This window comes from Trachemys scripta, chromosome 20 (assembly GCF_013100865.1).
Source record: "Trachemys scripta elegans isolate TJP31775 chromosome 20, CAS_Tse_1.0, whole genome shotgun sequence".
Lineage (NCBI taxonomy): Eukaryota > Metazoa > Chordata > Testudines > Emydidae > Trachemys > Trachemys scripta.
The window spans coordinates 913,409-930,648 of NC_048317.1; the positions used below are offsets into that span (position 1 = coordinate 913,409).

General features: G+C 44.7%; 1 protein-coding gene across 1 annotated transcript; it reads left to right on the forward strand.

Annotated features, from left to right (window-relative positions):
* Window positions 1-256: 256 nt before the first annotated feature.
* Window positions 257-17,240, forward strand: SF3A3 (splicing factor 3a subunit 3). The gene is made up of 17 exons (XM_034754076.1): window positions 257-414; window positions 936-983; window positions 1,788-1,840; window positions 3,405-3,510; window positions 4,436-4,508; window positions 4,946-5,037; window positions 5,483-5,565; window positions 9,400-9,538; window positions 9,886-9,954; window positions 10,311-10,378; window positions 10,767-10,874; window positions 11,216-11,285; window positions 12,058-12,222; window positions 12,324-12,434; window positions 13,755-13,845; window positions 16,104-16,159; window positions 16,929-17,240. The coding sequence occupies exons 1-17, from the start codon at window positions 319-321 to the stop codon at window positions 17,004-17,006; spliced, it is 1,506 nt and encodes a 501-aa protein (XP_034609967.1). The 5' UTR covers window positions 257-318; the 3' UTR covers window positions 17,007-17,240.

A 17,240-nucleotide genomic window follows, 5' to 3' on the forward strand; every position in this document is an offset into this window, starting at 1 on the left:
CGGAGCATCTGCACCGCTTCTCCTGGGGCTCCAGCAACCCGTTTCACGGGGGAATCATGGTGCCAGCGGAGATTTCCGGTCGGGCCGGTGAGGGAGAGCACTGGGAGGGAGGGTTTCCGGTCGGGCCAAACACTGGGAGGGAGGGTTTCCGGTCGGGCCGGTGAAGGGGGAGCACTGGGAGGGAGGGTTTCCGGTCGGACCGATCATTGGGAGGGAGGGTTTCCGGTCGGGCCGGTGAAGGGGGCGCACTGGGAGGGAGGGTTTCCGGTCGGGCCGAGCACCGGGGGGAGGGTTCCGGCTGGCGGGCGCGCGGGGAAGATGGAGACGATCCTGGAGCAGCAGCGGCGCTACCATGAGGAGCGGGAGCGGCTCATGGACGTGATGGCCAAGGAGATGCTGATTAAGAAATCCACGGTGCGATGCGGGGCGGGGCCGGGACCCCCAGCGCGACCGGTGGGGGGGGGCAGTGACTAGCCCGGGGGGAACCTGGAGCGACGGGACGCCCCGAGCAGCCCCCCCCCCCGCGCGGCTTCCGGGCTCGTGGCCCCAGTCCCTGTTCCCTGGGAAGTCGCTTCCCGTCCCAGCGCGGGGCGGGGTGGAGCTGGCCGAATAAGCCCGGTTGTGATGTCCCAACAGCGGCGTTTGTCCCACGGACCGAGTCTCCCCCGTGTCTCCCTGGCGACCCCTTTCACACCGCAAGTCCTGAGTCCCACCCCCCAATAAATTAAACACCCCTTGTAATATATTTAACACCGTTATAAATGCTGGAGGCAAAGTGGGGCTTGGGGTGGAGGGGGACAGCTTGTGACCCCCCCCCGGAATAACCTCGCAACCCCCTGAGGGGTCCCGACTCCCAGTTGTGCGGAGCAGAGACTGTTCTCAACTGAAAGTTAGATAATAACTCTGGCTAATCTCTTTTCTGCTGTGTTTTGTAGCTACGTGACCAGATTAACTCTGATCACCGCACCCGAGCCATGCAGGACGTGAGTATCACCCCTCCGCTTTACCTTACAGCTGTGTACCATAAAGTTGGTGGGCTGGAGCACAGGATGGTGGGGTGTTGTGGATTGCTTAAGCAATACATCGCAAACTATATTTCTGGATGAGTCTAGCACATTAAGATTGCAGGATACAGGGTCAAAGGAAAATGGCTTTTGTGCACTGCAATAGCTGATAGACATGTGCAAGCTGATAACAGTATTTACTGGAGTATTGCTTACAGTTAAACTCATCGGCTGAGTTTGCCTAGTTTTGTTTCTGTCTGCAAATTTAAAAAGCGTATTCCTACTAGTGCCTGTATTTACTCTGCAGAGATACCTGGCATTGAACTTATAGGGTCTGTTCTCCACCATGCTTGATGCATGTGCATTACCTTTTACCAGAACTTGGGCACATGGAGCACGAGTTGGGTGGATTTACATATCAGTTTTAGCATTAAAAGCCTTTAAGTATATTTTAAATCACAGTATTAATTATTTTCATTTTAGCTAATTTATTGAACAGCAAAACTTCACAGAAGAGCATGAAATGACTTAGGTAGCATATTATTGCATTTCCCTGAAAACACTTGCAGCTGCTTAATTTCCCTATAATGTTTCATTACTCTTCAGTGAGCATTCTTTCATTTCTTGGTCTGTTTGGCTCAAGTTTGTGAGATTATCCTTTCAAACACAAGCAAGCTTTGTCAAGCTTCCAAGAAAGCAGTTTGTTTTTCCTAACTTCTCTGCATGTTGTGCTGTATTGCAGCAAAGGTACATGCATAATATTAACATGTTTTTGTTTTTTAGAGGTATATGGATGTGAGTGGAAATCTGAGAGACTTGTATGATGATAAGGATGGGTAAGTGTCTGCAAAAAGACTTGATCTGGCCTTTTTATAAACTGAAAGGTCTGCTAGCTAAATGCCTTCACACAGAGTATGTCTACACAGCAATTAAACAGCCCCTTAGCCCAACCCCTGCAAACCCGAGTCAACTGGCACAGGCCAGTCACAGGTTTTTAATTGCAGCATAGACTTACCTGTAGTGCTTTACAAAGCCACAGAAGGGACTTGATGGCACTTCTTAAGGCCATGTATAAAGAGAGTGAAGCATTTAGAGCAATGGCATTTCTAAAAATAGAGATTCCCCCCCCACCCCCTCCTCCAAAGCAAACTTAAGTTTTCTTCCAGGAGTTTTATTGCACTTGCCAGATTTTAACTTGGGAGGAAAAATCTAGTGCTGGAAATAAACCATTGATGACACATTTCTGATGAGTGTCCTGACATAACCTTACCAGTACCATAGAGCAGCAGGTCATTATAAAGCTATTGCTGGCTTAAGATTTGGCTGTAAAATACCATTTGATCCAAAGTGTGTGGGGGTGGGAAGGGGAGGGAAAGAATAATTGTGCCATAAATGTAGGCTTTCCAAAGCATCATGTTAGAGAAGAAATTGCCACTAAAATGTTCCATTATATAAGAAACAGTTAGGGCTGAGTTATCTGCACTCCCATTTGTCGGTTTAATGATCTTTCAGAGGGGAGATCAATAAAAACTACTGAATATACTGATCGCAGAGTTTCATTCCTAGTTCATACCAAGACCTGTACATGGTTAAAGATTCCTGCAAATCACATTTAACTTGTTATGTGTTGCTTCTTCTGTAGAATAAGGGACAAGAAAGGGTGTTATTGGTTCAGTACACTTCAGCAGTAAATTTCTTCATGGCTATGTCTACACTAGCACTTTTGTTGTTAAAATTTTTGTCGGTTGGGGTGTGAAAAAACCACACCCTGACCAACATAAGTTTTAGGGACGAAAGCACTGGTGTTGTTGGGGGTGGTTTAATTATGTTGACGGGAGAGCTCTCTCCCGTTGGCATAGAGCAGCTACATGGGAGACATTGCAACTGGGCCACTGTAAGGTCTGTAGTATAAATATAGCCCGTGTAACAGTTGCAAAGGAGTGTGTGTGGTGATGGTAGCAAATGTACCAGTGGAATCATATTTCAGTGCTTGATACTGTCAAAGCAACTCCCCAGATTCGCTATTTAATTTAATCCTGTGTAGATTGTAACGGGGGGAGGAGGGATGGTTGTCTCTTTTGGCTTGGGTCCCTCACTTGAGTGGGAGACTCTGAGAGGCTTGAAGGGCAGTAATTGGGGACTATGCACCTGAATGTAGGAAGGAGAGCAGAGCTCCAAAATCCTAAACCTATCTGAGTTTGAGATCTCTATGTAATTTTGGTTGAGAGATTGGTGGGTGGGTAATGATTTTTCCATAGTTTAGGGAACCCTTGTGTAATCAGAACTAGAATCATTAATGAAACTCTCAAATTACAATATTACAAATTGCAGTAAACAATTCTAATCCTGCCCTCTGTTACCCTCAAAATCTGACTTTAATTGTTTCTCCTGGACCCTCAGGTTACGGAAGGAGGAGCTCAGCGCCATTTCAGGGCCAAATGAGTTTGCAGAATTCTATAATAGACTAAAACAGATCAAGGAATTTCACCGGAAGCACCCAAATGAGGTAAGTGCCCCTGAACACCATGGGAGAGATGGTATGTGGACCCACAGGACAGTGACAAGGAGTATATCTATACAGCATTGAGTGCTCTTGGATGCTTTGCATTATCAGTTTGGTTCTTCTCAACCGATTTCATTTACAATAAATTCCAAAATATTAAAATGTAGTGAGTGGAAAGAGGTGGTTTTAAAACAGGGGCCGTGTCCAAGTTCCTGTGATAGAAGAGGCGTTCCATGAAAGAGAGAGAGCAGCCCAAAAATGAGAAAATGTGCAAAACACTAATCATGTCCCATGAATGTTGTGCTTTCAGTTTAGGAGCTGTGTTCTCCTCTGCTGCTGGGGAGGCATTCAGCATTGCCTTCCATGTGCTGGCCAGAGTGGTTTTTTGGGGGTGGAGGGTCCTCCTCCCCTCTGTGAAGTAGGCATTTTTAGGAGTTGTCTACATAATTTTGTTCCTGCATCAATGAGAGGATAGTCATGGGTGAGAGAACCCCCTGGAATTCAAAGACAGCAGAGTGCCAGTTGATGCAGGGGAATTTCAATGCAATTGCTTGATAGTTGACTGCATTTCTGTCCCTGCAGCCTCTGCACTGAACTACAAAGATCCCAGCACCTTGGCTTTTTCACACTCTGGCTAGGGAACCTACTGTTCTCCATGTAGTGCACTTTGTATATGTCCTGATTAAATGCAGTCGAACAGGAACCGAACAATGCACACAGTAATAGCTCAGTACGGTTTGTGTTGTATGTAATGGCAGAAACAAAAAGTTTGGAACGAGATGATCTTTGATTTGGCAGTGGGAATACTTCTACAATAGGGTCATTCTGGAAAGTGCAGATTTGTCAATGAGACTTCACGTTAATTGGTCTGGACTTGATCACAGCAGTGAGTGTGTATTTTTCCTATAACGTCTGATCTTTCCCGAAGATCTGTGTGCCGATGTCAGTGGAATTTGAGGAACTGTTGAAAGCCAGAGAGAACCCCAGTGAAGAGGCACAAAGTGAGTCTGTGGTTTCATATTTAAACTTAGATCTAGCAAAAACACCATGCTTGCTTGTTTTTAGTTAGTGAGTTGTCTGGTTGGCTTTGCATGTCTCTGAATCTCTCTCCTTAATAACCCTCTGAAAGTTACTCTCCGATCAGATGCCTATATGTGTATCTTATCCACTCTGGAATGTTCTGCAGTAAAAGCGCCTCTCACTTGAGGGTGGATCTAGTGTATTACTGTAAAGGAGCAGTTAGTTGATTATGTTTAGAACCTGCAGAAACATTAAGAAACATCTCATGTAAGCATAGCTTGTATTCAGCTGCAGTTACAAGCTATGCGTACGTGGGATGGCTCTAACACAAGAGGGATACTTGAAATGAGAACATTCTGCAGTAATTCCGATCTTCAGTATTTCTAATAAAGCTCTTTGCATAATGTGTCTTCTGTAGATCTAGTGGAGTTCACAGATGAAGAAGGTTATGGCCGGTACTTGGATCTTCATGATTGTTACCTCAAGTACATTAACTTAAAATCATCAGAGGTAAGAGGCTATAATTGCTTAGGAGATATACTCAAATATCTATTATTGAGTGGCCAGAGCCGAGCATTTCTGAGGTAATTTTAAATAGTTCATTTCCACCTACATGTTACACGGGTGCCTGTTTTTTGGAGGCTGCAGGTTAAGGATTTTTAAATTCTAAGTGACCCTTTCCTGGGCTGTCCCATTCGTGCAGGTGTATCTACAGTTGCTCTCACAGGCCTCTCCACTGATGTGGTCTTGAAAGAGGCTGTGCCCTTTTTCCCCCTCTGTTACCAAATAGCCCAGGGTCTCTAAGGTGGCATGAGAGAGAAAAAATGGCATGCTGCAACCCAGAATGGAGGTATGGAAAGATACCATTTCTTGTGGTCCAGTAGGTGACTGGAGATATATTGTTAATCAGGTTGTTTTGTGTGTAAAATCTGACTCCCAGCTTCTTTATTTTCAGAAACTGGATTACATCACATACTTATCCACGTTTGACCAACTCTTCGATATTCCCAAAGAGAGAAAAAATGCTGAATATAAAAGGTGGGCCCTTCATCCATGACAGGCTGTCCAGGAGGAATTAAATTCCGTGATGTGCATTCAAGGCCTGGAACCAGTTCTGATTTGTGGCTTTTCAAGCAAAGCTTATGCAAATTTGCGATTTTATATTTTTTAAACAAATTACCAATTCTGTGCTGTAAGTGCAGGATTCATTCATCTCTGTAGAAGAAGCAACCCTGGGTTTCAGGGCTTTGTGTCTGTGATACTGCAGCAGCCTAGGAATATAGTTCCCCTGGTGTTGCAGGAGAAAGTGTAGGAGTATTTCTTGTTAATAACTAAGTCATTGCTGTAAGAAGTTACATGATGATGCTTCAGTGGAGGGGTACCAAGGTACTTTAATTTGGCATGATGAAGCGTATGAAGCAACGTTAAATGCTGAGTATAGATAATCTCTGTATATCCAGAATATTTAAATATGGTAACATATCAGCATGGAGCCTGTCGTCTCTTGCTACCTCTTGTTCTGAGGGTCTGTACGCTGAGTGTCTTTATACCAGGATCTCACTGCTGTAACTCTAAAACAACGGCCTCCCAAATGTTTGCTCGTTGAGACACAAGGTGGCAGAGGTAATATCTTTTATTGGAACAACTTCTGTTGGCAAGAAACAAGCTTTTGAGATAAACAGAGCTCGACTTCAGGTCTAGGAAATGTATTTAGCTGTTACACTTTGAGTACAAGGTGGAACAGGTTGTTTAGCATAAGTAGTTAACATATATTTCAAGGGACCAGTCGAGGTGAAGTGGCCCGTTAATGCCTCTCCAGTCCTGGGGTGAAGGGGAGTTTAGTGGATTATAGGCTTTTTGTTATAAACCATAAATCCAGTGTATCTATTCAGTCCATGATTTTTAGTGTCTAGCGAAGTTTTATGAATTTAAATGCCCAGGCTTGTCTTTTGAAGGTGTTGTGCAGATTTCTTTTGAGGAGAGGACTGAGGGTATGTCTGCCTGGGTATAGAAAACCAGTGGCTGGCCTGGGTAAGCTGGCTGGGGCCAGCGACGTTTATCCCTGTGTGGACCTATCCTGCGAGGTCAGATTACGAGTGATCTCTTTGTGAAAGTGTTCACCCACAGGTGACATGGTGTTTTTTTGTCTTTTATCATTTTTCTGTGTGTATGTGTGTGTGTGTCTGGTTTCACCCACATAATTGTTGTTGGGGCATTTAGTGCACTGGATAAGGTACACCACATGTGATAGGCACGTGTAGAAGGCATGGATCTTGAAAGTTGTGTTGTGGGGGGTGTTGCTTATTGCAGCAGTGGAGATATGTCGACACGTTTTGCATCTATTATTCTGGCAGAGTCTGGTGCCACTTTGAGTTGGTGTGTCCTGGTCTGTGGTGATATTGCTTCTGATGATGAGGTTGGGGGGTTGTTTGAAGACCAAACTAGGAGGTTTAGGAAATATTTCTTTCAGGATGTGGCCCCCATTGAGTATGGGTAATAACTGATGATACACCGTATGGGTTCCGGTGTGGGGTGATTGGAGACACCTAGGGGTGTACAGTTGGAGGGGGGTTTATGTTTGTATTGAAGCGGGTTCTCTTTGGGTATTTGGGTGCTTAGTTCCATAATGTGATCTGCTTCTCTGGTGGAGTTGTAGTTGGTTCCACTTTTTGTTTTTGTGGTGGATGGCTGCCACCAGGTCTTTTTGGTAGTATCTTGCATGATTTTCAAGTAAGTTTCCTGTTTTTTTTTTTTTTTTCTTTTCTTCCCCTTCCAGTATGTGGGAGCATGGGATTAATTCTTGTTTGAGGGGGTCCCTTCTGGAGTATCTGAGGTACAGTAAATGGTTCCTGAGTTTTTTCCAAAGTCCTTCTGCAGAGTTATTCAGCAGATATGGAGTTGTAAGTGATGGTGAGACCTCTGGGGATGATGAGGTACCTTGCATTTGCTCAGGGAGTAGATGTTGCTGTTAAGTTTTGCTTCCTTTTTCTTCATGTTCAATTCAATATCTTCCATTGTTGTATTCAGTGTTATTGTAGCCAAGTTGGTCCCAAATATTAGAGAGACAGTGTGTGTGAGGTAATATCTTCTATTGGACCGACTTCTGTTGGTGAGAGACAAACTTTTGAACCACACGGAGCTCTTCTTCAGGCCTGGGAAAGGTACTCTAGCATCACAGCTAAATACAAGATGGAACAGATTGTTTTGCATAAGTAGTTAACAGATTTCAAGGATCACTCACAGTGAAGTGGCCTGTTAATACCTCTCCAGTTGTTTGGTGAGGGAGATGGAAAGCTAGAGAGGGTTAGTGGGTTATTACAACAATCTATAAGCCATAAATCCAGTGTGTCTATTCAGTCAATGATTTTTAGTGTCTAGCAAAGTTATGAATTTAAGCTCCCAGGCTTATCTTTTGAAGGCGTTATGCAGGTTTCCTTTGAGGAGGAGAACCGAGAGGTCAGATACAGAGTGATTGCTTTGTGAAAAACATTCATTCACGATTAGGATGAAAATTCACTGCGGGGAATGTTACTGGGTACTCCTTAGATGTAGTTCTAATGTTTCATAAAGTAAGGACTTTCTGCAGAGTCCACACCCTCTCAGAAATGTGCAGCAGGATCTAAGCTGTCAGTGTTTTGGAATTTTCAAAAATGCTTTAAGTTTTGGCCTCGCTGCTCCTTTGAAGTCAAAGGGAGTTTTATCATTTGACTTCAACTGAAGAGGATTTAGGCCAATGCTGAGCACTTTCGAAAGTCGCATCCTATGACTTTTAGCTTTTATGGTTGTGAAGAGAACTGTCCAAACATAACTAATGCAGGGTTTGCAACCGAGTGTGAAACAATAGCTCTGAGAGGTGTGAGCTGTCCCATCTATTTGTCAAGTTAATGATGAATATATAATGTTTTATCCATGCTCAAAGAATCCTTGGTTAAATGTGACTGTGTAACTAGGGTTCACTGACATGGTGGTAAAAATATTAGAAGCCACCAAAATCTTGTCCCACATTAGGGCTCCTGCTGATGCCATTAAAGTGGTGGTAGCACTATTGGAAACACTTTGCTAAAATTCTCTACTTATGGACAAAACCATGGCTGGGACCCAGACCGTGATAGAATGTAGTGCACTGTGGCTTGTGTGTCTGGAATAATCCATGTTAGAGAACCATGGTTTAACCTTGGTAGATATCTGTGGCTCTCTGGAATGACTGTACCGGGGGGATCTGCCAAGGCAGGAATAAAACAGTTTGGGCCACAAGTATGCTGAAATATGGTGATGTTTGTAGTGTAGAGAAGGCCAAATATCAACAATCCACACTCATTGCTAATTATTTTAGTGTAAACAGCCAGCTAATGTTGTTCTCTCTGGTTGTTTTCCCCATCTATTTCATGCTATTTATTTTTATTTTTTCTTTGAGTCCATACACTTTGCAGGCAAGCTTCTCTGTGTAAATGTTGAGCCTTTTCAATTTCAGACAAATCATCTCTTACTGAATTGCTGTTTACAAGACTAACAGATGATGCGGAATTAAATTACACCTACATGTGTGTTTGTGAGACTGTCAGGTTGCATGTGCTGTTTGTCAACTGTGAATCATGCCTGTGATCTAAAAAGTCAAACAGATGATGTTTTATTTGGATTGAAGCTTCTGGTGAAATAATCTGTTACCCAGAGGGTGATCTTAACAGCCAGGAGCTTGTTCAGTAGAAGAGAGATTTGTTGGGAAGGAAGGAAATAGTGGGAATATTCCCTGTATAATTGTGGGGCAAGGGGTGTCACCATGATTCGGTTCAGTATGTATGATGCAAAAATGTCTGTGTTCATCTTGCGCAAACTCTGATACCAAATTACCTGAGCTGGCTTTTCCTCTGCCAGGTATCTTGAAATGCTTCTTGAGTACCTGCAGGATTACACAGATCGGGTGAAGCCACTGCTGGATCAGAATGAACTTTTTGGGAAGATTCAGAATGAGTTTGAGAAGAAGTGGGACAATGGAACGTTCCCTGGTTGGCCGGTGAGCAATCATTATGCACATGTGAAATGCTGATCTGTTTCTCACGGATTGGGTACAATGTCGTGGTGTGTAAAATGGTCATCAAGGTTAACAGTCTCACAGTGTAGTGTAGCTTGGTTGTGTCCCAAAACAGTAGACACAGCTTACTGCTAGTGTGTTTTCTGTCTGTCTTTCCAGTTATCTGGAGATTTCCCATGTATTTGATTTATTCAGTTTAGTGCAGAGATCTCCCCATTATTAACAAGATCATTATTCTTGAAGCAGGGAGGATATTTTGGTATTGTTGCTCAGATGTTATGTAATGTCCTGAAGATCTATCTAGCAACTTATGTGGCTTTTCTTGGCAGAAAGAGACCAGCAGTGCACTTACCCATGCCGGAGCCCATCTGGATCTCTCAGCCTTTTCCTCTTGGGAGGTATGTTCTCTGTGTGTTAAGCACTTTATACCGAAAATCTTGGTGGAATCCGTCCACCTTGTTCTTTTTCAAAATTCTCTTTGTGGGAATGAGAGACTCAGGCCACAAGCACTGTAAATGGCAAGTTCACTGCTTTCTGTCGTGGGAGATACCAGTAACCTGGAAGCATTTTTCTCCATCGTAGCTGTGGGCAAGCTCCTGCCATAGAGGCCATTGATCTGGGTAGAAGAGAGCCATCTTAGTGCTTTCATGAGTAATGTTGGATTTTTTTAATGAATTAAAATGGACACACTTGGATCATATTGTTAACACCTGAAAGCAATGCTCATGTACATTGGTTTATTTTAATTGTACAGGAATTGGCCTCCCTGGGACTGGACAGATTAAAATCTGCTTTACTGGCTTTGGGTCTGAAATGCGGCGGGTAAGAAGCTGTGGCTTTTTTCTAGATTTGTTTCAGTTATTGAGCTGTTTGTCTCACATTTCTGCATTGGACATCGGTTTGTTTCCAAAGATCTGTGTAATAATTCTTCTACAAGACAACGCTGAAAGCATCGCAAGGAATTCTTATCACATACTTTGCTCTGAAGTCTGAGGTTCGTAATGGACTAATACATAATGCGGAATAGTAGGACCTCAAGAGCCTGATGCAAAAGCAGTGCCTAAGCCATGTTCCTCAACGTGATGCTTATTCTTATAATCTCAGGACCTCTGAATGATTTAATTAAAAACATAATTATGTGAGCACAAACCAATCTACTTAAGAAATAACCCTATACCCTAGATTCACCTTCTTCCCTGTTTTCCCCCAGCACTCTGGAAGAACGTGCTCAGAGGCTGTTCAGCACAAAAGGCAAATCCTTGGAAGCCCTTGATTCTTCCTTGTTTGCCAAGAATCCAAAGACAAAAGGAAGCAAAAGGTGAGTCCCCTAAAGTTTCATACCCAGGTTGGCCCTTCGCTTAGACTAAAAGTTTCCTGCTTGGCTGGTTATCTCCTTCATTATTGCCCCAATGGCAGAGCTGAGATGTTCCTGGAGCATTAAGATGCTCTGCGTATTGGGGCCAAATGACTGAGTTAGCTGGTTAGTGTGTCTAGCCTGACTGATCAGTACATGTGCGGCAGAGGCTACACCGAGTGGTTGATATTTGTTTTCCCACTTTCTTAGTAGCTACAAATCAAATGTATCTTTAGGAACCGGGTGCATGGACAGCATTTGCAGTGCTTGAAAAGGATTTCACAAGTTCCCCTTTGTATTTCCAGGGACACAGAGAGGAACAAAGACCTTGCGTTCCTGGAAGCTCAGGTCTATGAGTATGTAGAAATTCTTGGGGTAAGGTTTTTACTTGTTACCTTTTTTGAGTTTTACAGATGCAGTGCCTTCAAAAGTTGTTGCAAGCTCATTCATGTCTTCAGTCTCATCCTTTCTTAAACACCATGTACAGAAGGGTTATTTTATGTTTGGTGCTGTACAAACCTGGAGAGGTTTAAGGCAGGGAGCTGGAACTGCTTATTCCTGTTGGTTGTTAACCTGTCAGCTTCGAGTTAAGAATCCATCTCCTACAACAATGGTGCTGAGGATTGGGTCTGCCTCTCTTGTGAATCGTGAGTCTTTGTAACCCAGACAGGACAGTCATGAGTGCCCTTGGGGCAGCCTTTTCTCCTGGTAGAACTTAGATTTTACATCGAACCGCCAGAGACAGCAAGCCCCTGTGAGTGCTGCCTTCATTCGGCTTCATGTTCCTGTCGCCGTTTTCAGTGGTCACTCTTAGAAGGCTGATTGCCACCATTGCCAAGCAGCTTGGAAGTGATTGTAATTAAAGCTTTCCGCTGTCTTCTCTTGGCGAGAACTGCATTATACCCAGCAACCTTTCAGACTGTTGGGCTGAGGAAAACAGGGTGGAGTTCTCGTGTTCGACTGCGGACAAATCAATGCAGTGTTGTGGCACAGGCACTAATGAAGCCAGTGGAGGGGATTTAACACAAGAAGGGTGAATACGCCTGTGATTTCTCCACACGTTTTTTGGTTTGTTTGTTGCCACATATGCTGCCGTCTTTGGCTTCATGCATAACTCTTCATGCCTGCGTACTTTCCTGCATCATAGGAACAGAGACATCTCACCCATGAGAACGTGCAGCGTAAACAAGCACGCACAGGGGAAGAGAGAGAGGAGGAAGAGGAGGAGCAGATCAGTGAGAGCGAAAGTGAAGATGAAGAGAATGAAATAATTTACAACCCTAAAAATCTGCCTCTTGGCTGGGATGGCAAGGTGAGACTGGCTCCCCAGGCACTCAAGAGCAGAGATCTTTGACTGCATCCAAACCACCTGTCTTGCAATCTGACCTAAGCTTTGCCTGGCTTGTTTTTCAGCCTATCCCCTATTGGTTATATAAACTGCATGGTTTGAACATCAACTACAACTGTGAGATTTGCGGCAACTACACCTACCGAGGGCCCAAAGCTTTCCAGCGGCACTTTGCGGTAAGTAACACTTAGGCTAATGCCAATCAGTCGATTTTGAGGTAATCCTAGTTATATGTAACTAAAGGATGGAGTCTTGGTGATTGGAGCTGTCACCTGTGAGCCGGAAGGGCGTGTTTAAATCCTGTCCCAGGAGGTGGGCCCATGCGTGGTGCCGAGACTGCAGGGCTGTACCATTTGAAGAGGTACTCAGGTGCCATTTGCCCCTGGTGGTTGTAGGGTCTCCCTCCTTGGATACCCAGATTCCAATGTCTAGCAGTGCCTGAGCTGTTGCTGAGGACCTGGTAGCTATCGCTTTAGATACTGGGAGTATGTTGACAAACACCTTACTGTAAAGCTCTCTGGCAAAGCTGATAGAGGAAACAAGTTCCATAAAACCCAAAGCTAAGTAACAGATTTTAATAGCTTTTAAAATGTACCTAGGAGCAAACTGGTCTTTCAAGGGATATACATGTAAGTGGATTCTAGTTGTGTTAGTGCTGAGATTCTGAGCACTAGGAGACTCCTACACTGAAACCTGTGAGATGCTATTTCTGGATGCTGCTTCTCTCCTTGGGGTTAATAACGGTTTAATTATAATGCACCTAAAAAGGCATGTCTTTAACCCTGCACTTCTGCACCCTGTGATGAGAACCCTTGATTGTGAATGTGCCATTTAAATGAAAGTGAACATTGTGCAAAGGTGCTCAGGGGTTTATAGCGCTGCGTGTGTTGCACTTTATACAGTAGGGGAATCCCCACTCCTGCTTCTCAATGAACTTTTGTCCGAACCCTACAGTCTTTCCACTGAAAACCAGCCTTACCCAAGTATGTGAATACTGTTATTGCACTCCGGGGGCGCCCAGCCACGTGGAATCACAAACTGCTTTTAAACTGTTGTTGTACTCTAGGATCATAGCTTAGTTCTAAGATTTGATACTATGAAATTCTCATAAGCGGATTAGACACCATTAACTTGAAATGTGTAGTCAGTTTAAAAAATTTAGTTTAAAAGTCACTTCAAGTACTGCCATTACTAATCTTTATGGATTTACAATCACATTTTCCTTTTTTTATGAAACTTTTTTTTCTTGTATTGTTGTGTGAAAAGCCCACATAAAAGGGAAACTGACAGAATCTTGTATATAGTCAAAGGAAACAAACTGGAAAATATGGATAGAAATAGTTTTTCCTCTTGTTTTCTTTCTGTTCTAGTCCTCTTGGGCATTAATTTGTTAATGTTTTCAGACAGGTTTGACTTACTTTAACAGTGAGGCTGTGACTTTGTGGACTATATATAAAACTCTCTCCTGTATACTGATCTTTCTGCTCTGTCTCCAGGAGTGGCGTCATGCTCATGGGATGAGATGCCTGGGCATTCCCAACACAGCTCATTTTGCTAATGTCACACAGATTGAAGATGCAGTCTCTTGTAAGTGATGTTGGCATGTCTCTATTCAGAACTATTATGAGCCTGTGCTGTTCTTTTGGGTACATGTGGGTCTGTTGCCTGCTGTGATTGCTGACTAAATGCCTCTTCATTGGCAGTGTTCTCACTGGGGGGTGTAACTCTTTATATGGTGGAACCTCAATCATCCAATTGCAATTAGGGGACACGACTCTCCTTCAGATAATCAAGAGGCTGGTTACACTCAGTTGAAATTCAGGAAGTTCTTCCTTTGGGTCTCCATGGTGCGGAGGGAGAAGGGAAAGACCTGATGAAATTCAGCCAGGGCAATCCTGTAGGTCAATCTGTTACCAGCATGAAGCTTTAGCATTTTAACTGACCATAATTTAATGATGTTGGCTTTGGGTACTTCAGTCAACGCCAGAATGCAAAGCTTCTGCTCTGGGCACCTACCTGCTGAGGGCAGCAGCCAGCACGAAGTTGCCTGGCCACAACCGAGAGATGCAGAGATTGACTCTCTTCGCTCTGGAAGCAAGAGTGAGCCAACTGTGTCACCTCTTGCTCTGGCAATTCTGGAGTAGGAAGGGAGAGTCGGATAGAATCTCTGCCTGGGCACAGCAGTAAAGCCCAGAAAGAGGAGTTTAATTTTGCTGTTAAGGCTGTGTCTATCCAGCAGTTGGGCGGTGCACTTCCCAGCTCAGATAGACATACATCTGTTAGCTTGGCCCAGCCACTGCAGCCACCCTCCTATTTTAGTGCACTCACTTGAGAGTTGCACCTACCTGCTGCTGTGTAAACATAGTCTAAGTCAGTATTTCTCAAATGCGGCCACCAGGGGCTTTTCTTGCGGCCACAGCCTCCAGGGCAGTGACTGGGGGTGGGGGGGGGGGGGAAGCAGTGAAACCTCCCCCAGGGCCACCAGCAGGGGTTGGGCCCTGCCCCACTCTGGAGCCACAAATGCCAGAAGAGCAGGTGACCCGTGAGTTCCCCACCTTCCCTGGGGCAGTGAGGCTAGGGCTTTGGGCTACAGCTCTGGGGTGGTGGGTGGCAGGCTCCGGCCCTGGCTGTGTGGCAGCGGGTGCCAGCCCTCAGCTCACCACCCTCCCGCATCGCCACTGGACCCCACTGTCTCCCTACCCACCTCCCTATCCAGGGTTTAATTTGTCCCCGGGTTTGCCAGAGCTCAGTAAGTCTGCTGTGAAAATTGACACTTGTAATTCGTATGTTTGTTAATATCAATTTTCACAGCCTCCCAGCTAGCTAGTAAGTCTGCTGTGATTATTAACAAACATACAAATATCACTTTTCACTGCAGCAGGCTTATTAGCTAGCAAATCTTTTATTAAAAAAAAAAAGGCAGCCAAAAAGCAAAAGAAACACAACAACAACAACAACAACAACAAAAAGACAAGAATGTGCAAAGCACCTTCATTGCGTTTCTATTCTGTTTAGGTCCAGTGAGACTAAAGACAACTGTGCATTATTTTTATTATTGAATCTGCAAAGCAAATCAACCAACCAACCTTTACAGTGATTTGGACATGTATAGGTGCATATTTATTTGTTTTTCCTAAAGTTAATTAAGTATTTTAGGAAAAATTTGTCAGAGTGGCTACCAGCAAGAGTTGGCGGCTGCGCTCTGAGGCCACCAAGAAATGTGAGCACCCCTGGAACAGGCGCCCAGGAAACATTCTGGCTCTGGTTCAGTGCAGCTGAACTAGGGTTTCTTTTATTTCCCTTCCTCTCTAAACTGGCTTGTCAGCTCATCCAATCAGAACTCTCCCCCTTGCACTTGCTACTTCAGCTTGCTGGCCTCCCTTCCCTTAAGAGCTTCCGTACCAGCTGGCTTGAGGCAGACTTGCCTCCTGCTTCTAAGGGGAGTGGTTGCAATGTCACTGAGCGCTGCAGGGTTGGGAGGGGTGTCTGCAGTGGGTCTGGTGAGCTGACATTGAAGTGCAGCTTGTTTTACACCAGATGTGAAGTGCTGCACACAGTACAAACTCCTTAGGATGCAACTTAAAGCACATTTAGTGCAACTCTTTTAAGAAGCCCACTATGTCAGGTAAGCATAGTGTCTTATATTAACCATCAGCCCTGTCTGAGGCTCTTGGCTGCTCGGGTATCTACCTGGCTGTCATGGCCAGCCTCTCTTGTTGAGTAATCCGTGCAATCCGTGTCAGCCAGTGATGCTGAGGGGAGTGTGTTTCAAGAGCCAGCAGTGCCCATACAGCGCTCAACTAAGGGAAATGGCATTCTGATCCAGTGTTACTTTGTATTCGCAGTGTGGGCAAAGCTGAAGCAGCAGAAAGCTTCGGAGAGATGGCAGCCTGACACAGAGGTGAGCTGAGGATGGGTGGTACTGTTTGGCTGAATCTCTCTTGTTACCCTGCATAACCTCTAGCCCCAGCAAAAGAGGTCCCAGTTCCCTGGAGAATCTGTTGAATGCTGGGGAGTATGTTTGGAGACCCTCCCCCTCCGCCCCCCGCTTGTAACCGAGCTCCTCTTGGTGGAACTGTGTCGAGCTGCACATGCCTGGCTGGGAATGTATTGCTCGTTAGTATGACACCAGCCCTTCTCTCTGTCTAGGCATCTTCAGAGCGTTCCTCTGCAGTGTCCAGACCCTTCCTGTTTGGAAAGGGGGGAGGGGGAGGAGTGAGGTATCTTTAATCTAAATGGTGAGAGATTCCATAGAGTCATTCTGTTAAAATTGTAACTAAGACCCTTCCATTGTAGCCCAGGGGACCCACCATGATGGAGCAGACTGTTTATAGAAGGAGCGTACAATGCAGTGTGAAATCCAGTTTATTACAGGATTTGCCATTGTCCTGCTGAGTTTAGCTAAGCTGTGATGGAGTGGACAGCGGCAGGCAGTGTAACAACTGAGCGTGCTCCAGCTCAGTCCTCATTGCAAACCACTATTTATCCTTCTCTGGGAGTCCGCTGAGAGACCCCGTGTGGAGATGGGCGGAAGGGGGATCTTAGTCTGTTTTAGTTTGAGGGGCTGACAGGCTGCTGTTGGTGGAGCTAAACCTCAGTTACCGTTACACGCTCTCATTCTTATTTCATGTCGTGCCCAGATACTACCAATGTTCTTGCTTCCCTTCTAGGAGGAATATGAGGATTCCAGTGGGAATGTGGTGAATAAAAAGACTTATGAAGACTTGAAACGTCAAGGGCTGCTGTAACTTTCTCTGGTTGGAGGATTTGGCACCTCTGAGGCCCTTGGTGAAGCACACTGAGCCCTGTGCTTTCTTCTCCCTACTTTTGCATTTTCTGTTCCGCATGAGCATACATTTCAAGGACACTTTGTAGAATCACTTTCTAGTAAGTCCCTTCTTGTGCAAGGCACAGTCGTGATGGTTCAAAATGTATTTTATACTAAAAGATACTGCAAAAATAAACTGATTTTAGTGTAGGAA

Excerpts from the sequence above, each read along its gene's own strand:
- SF3A3 (XM_034754076.1), top strand. The coding sequence starts at position 319 with ATGGAGACGATCCTGGAGCAGCAGCGGCGCTACCATGAGGAGCGGGAG. Across the intron at positions 984-1,787 it reads GCACCCGAGCCATGCAGGAC|AGGTATATGGATGTGAGTGG; the intron begins GTGAGTATCACC and ends TTTGTTTTTTAG. Across the intron at positions 10,379-10,766 it reads TTGGGTCTGAAATGCGGCGG|CACTCTGGAAGAACGTGCTC; the intron begins GTAAGAAGCTGT and ends GTTTTCCCCCAG.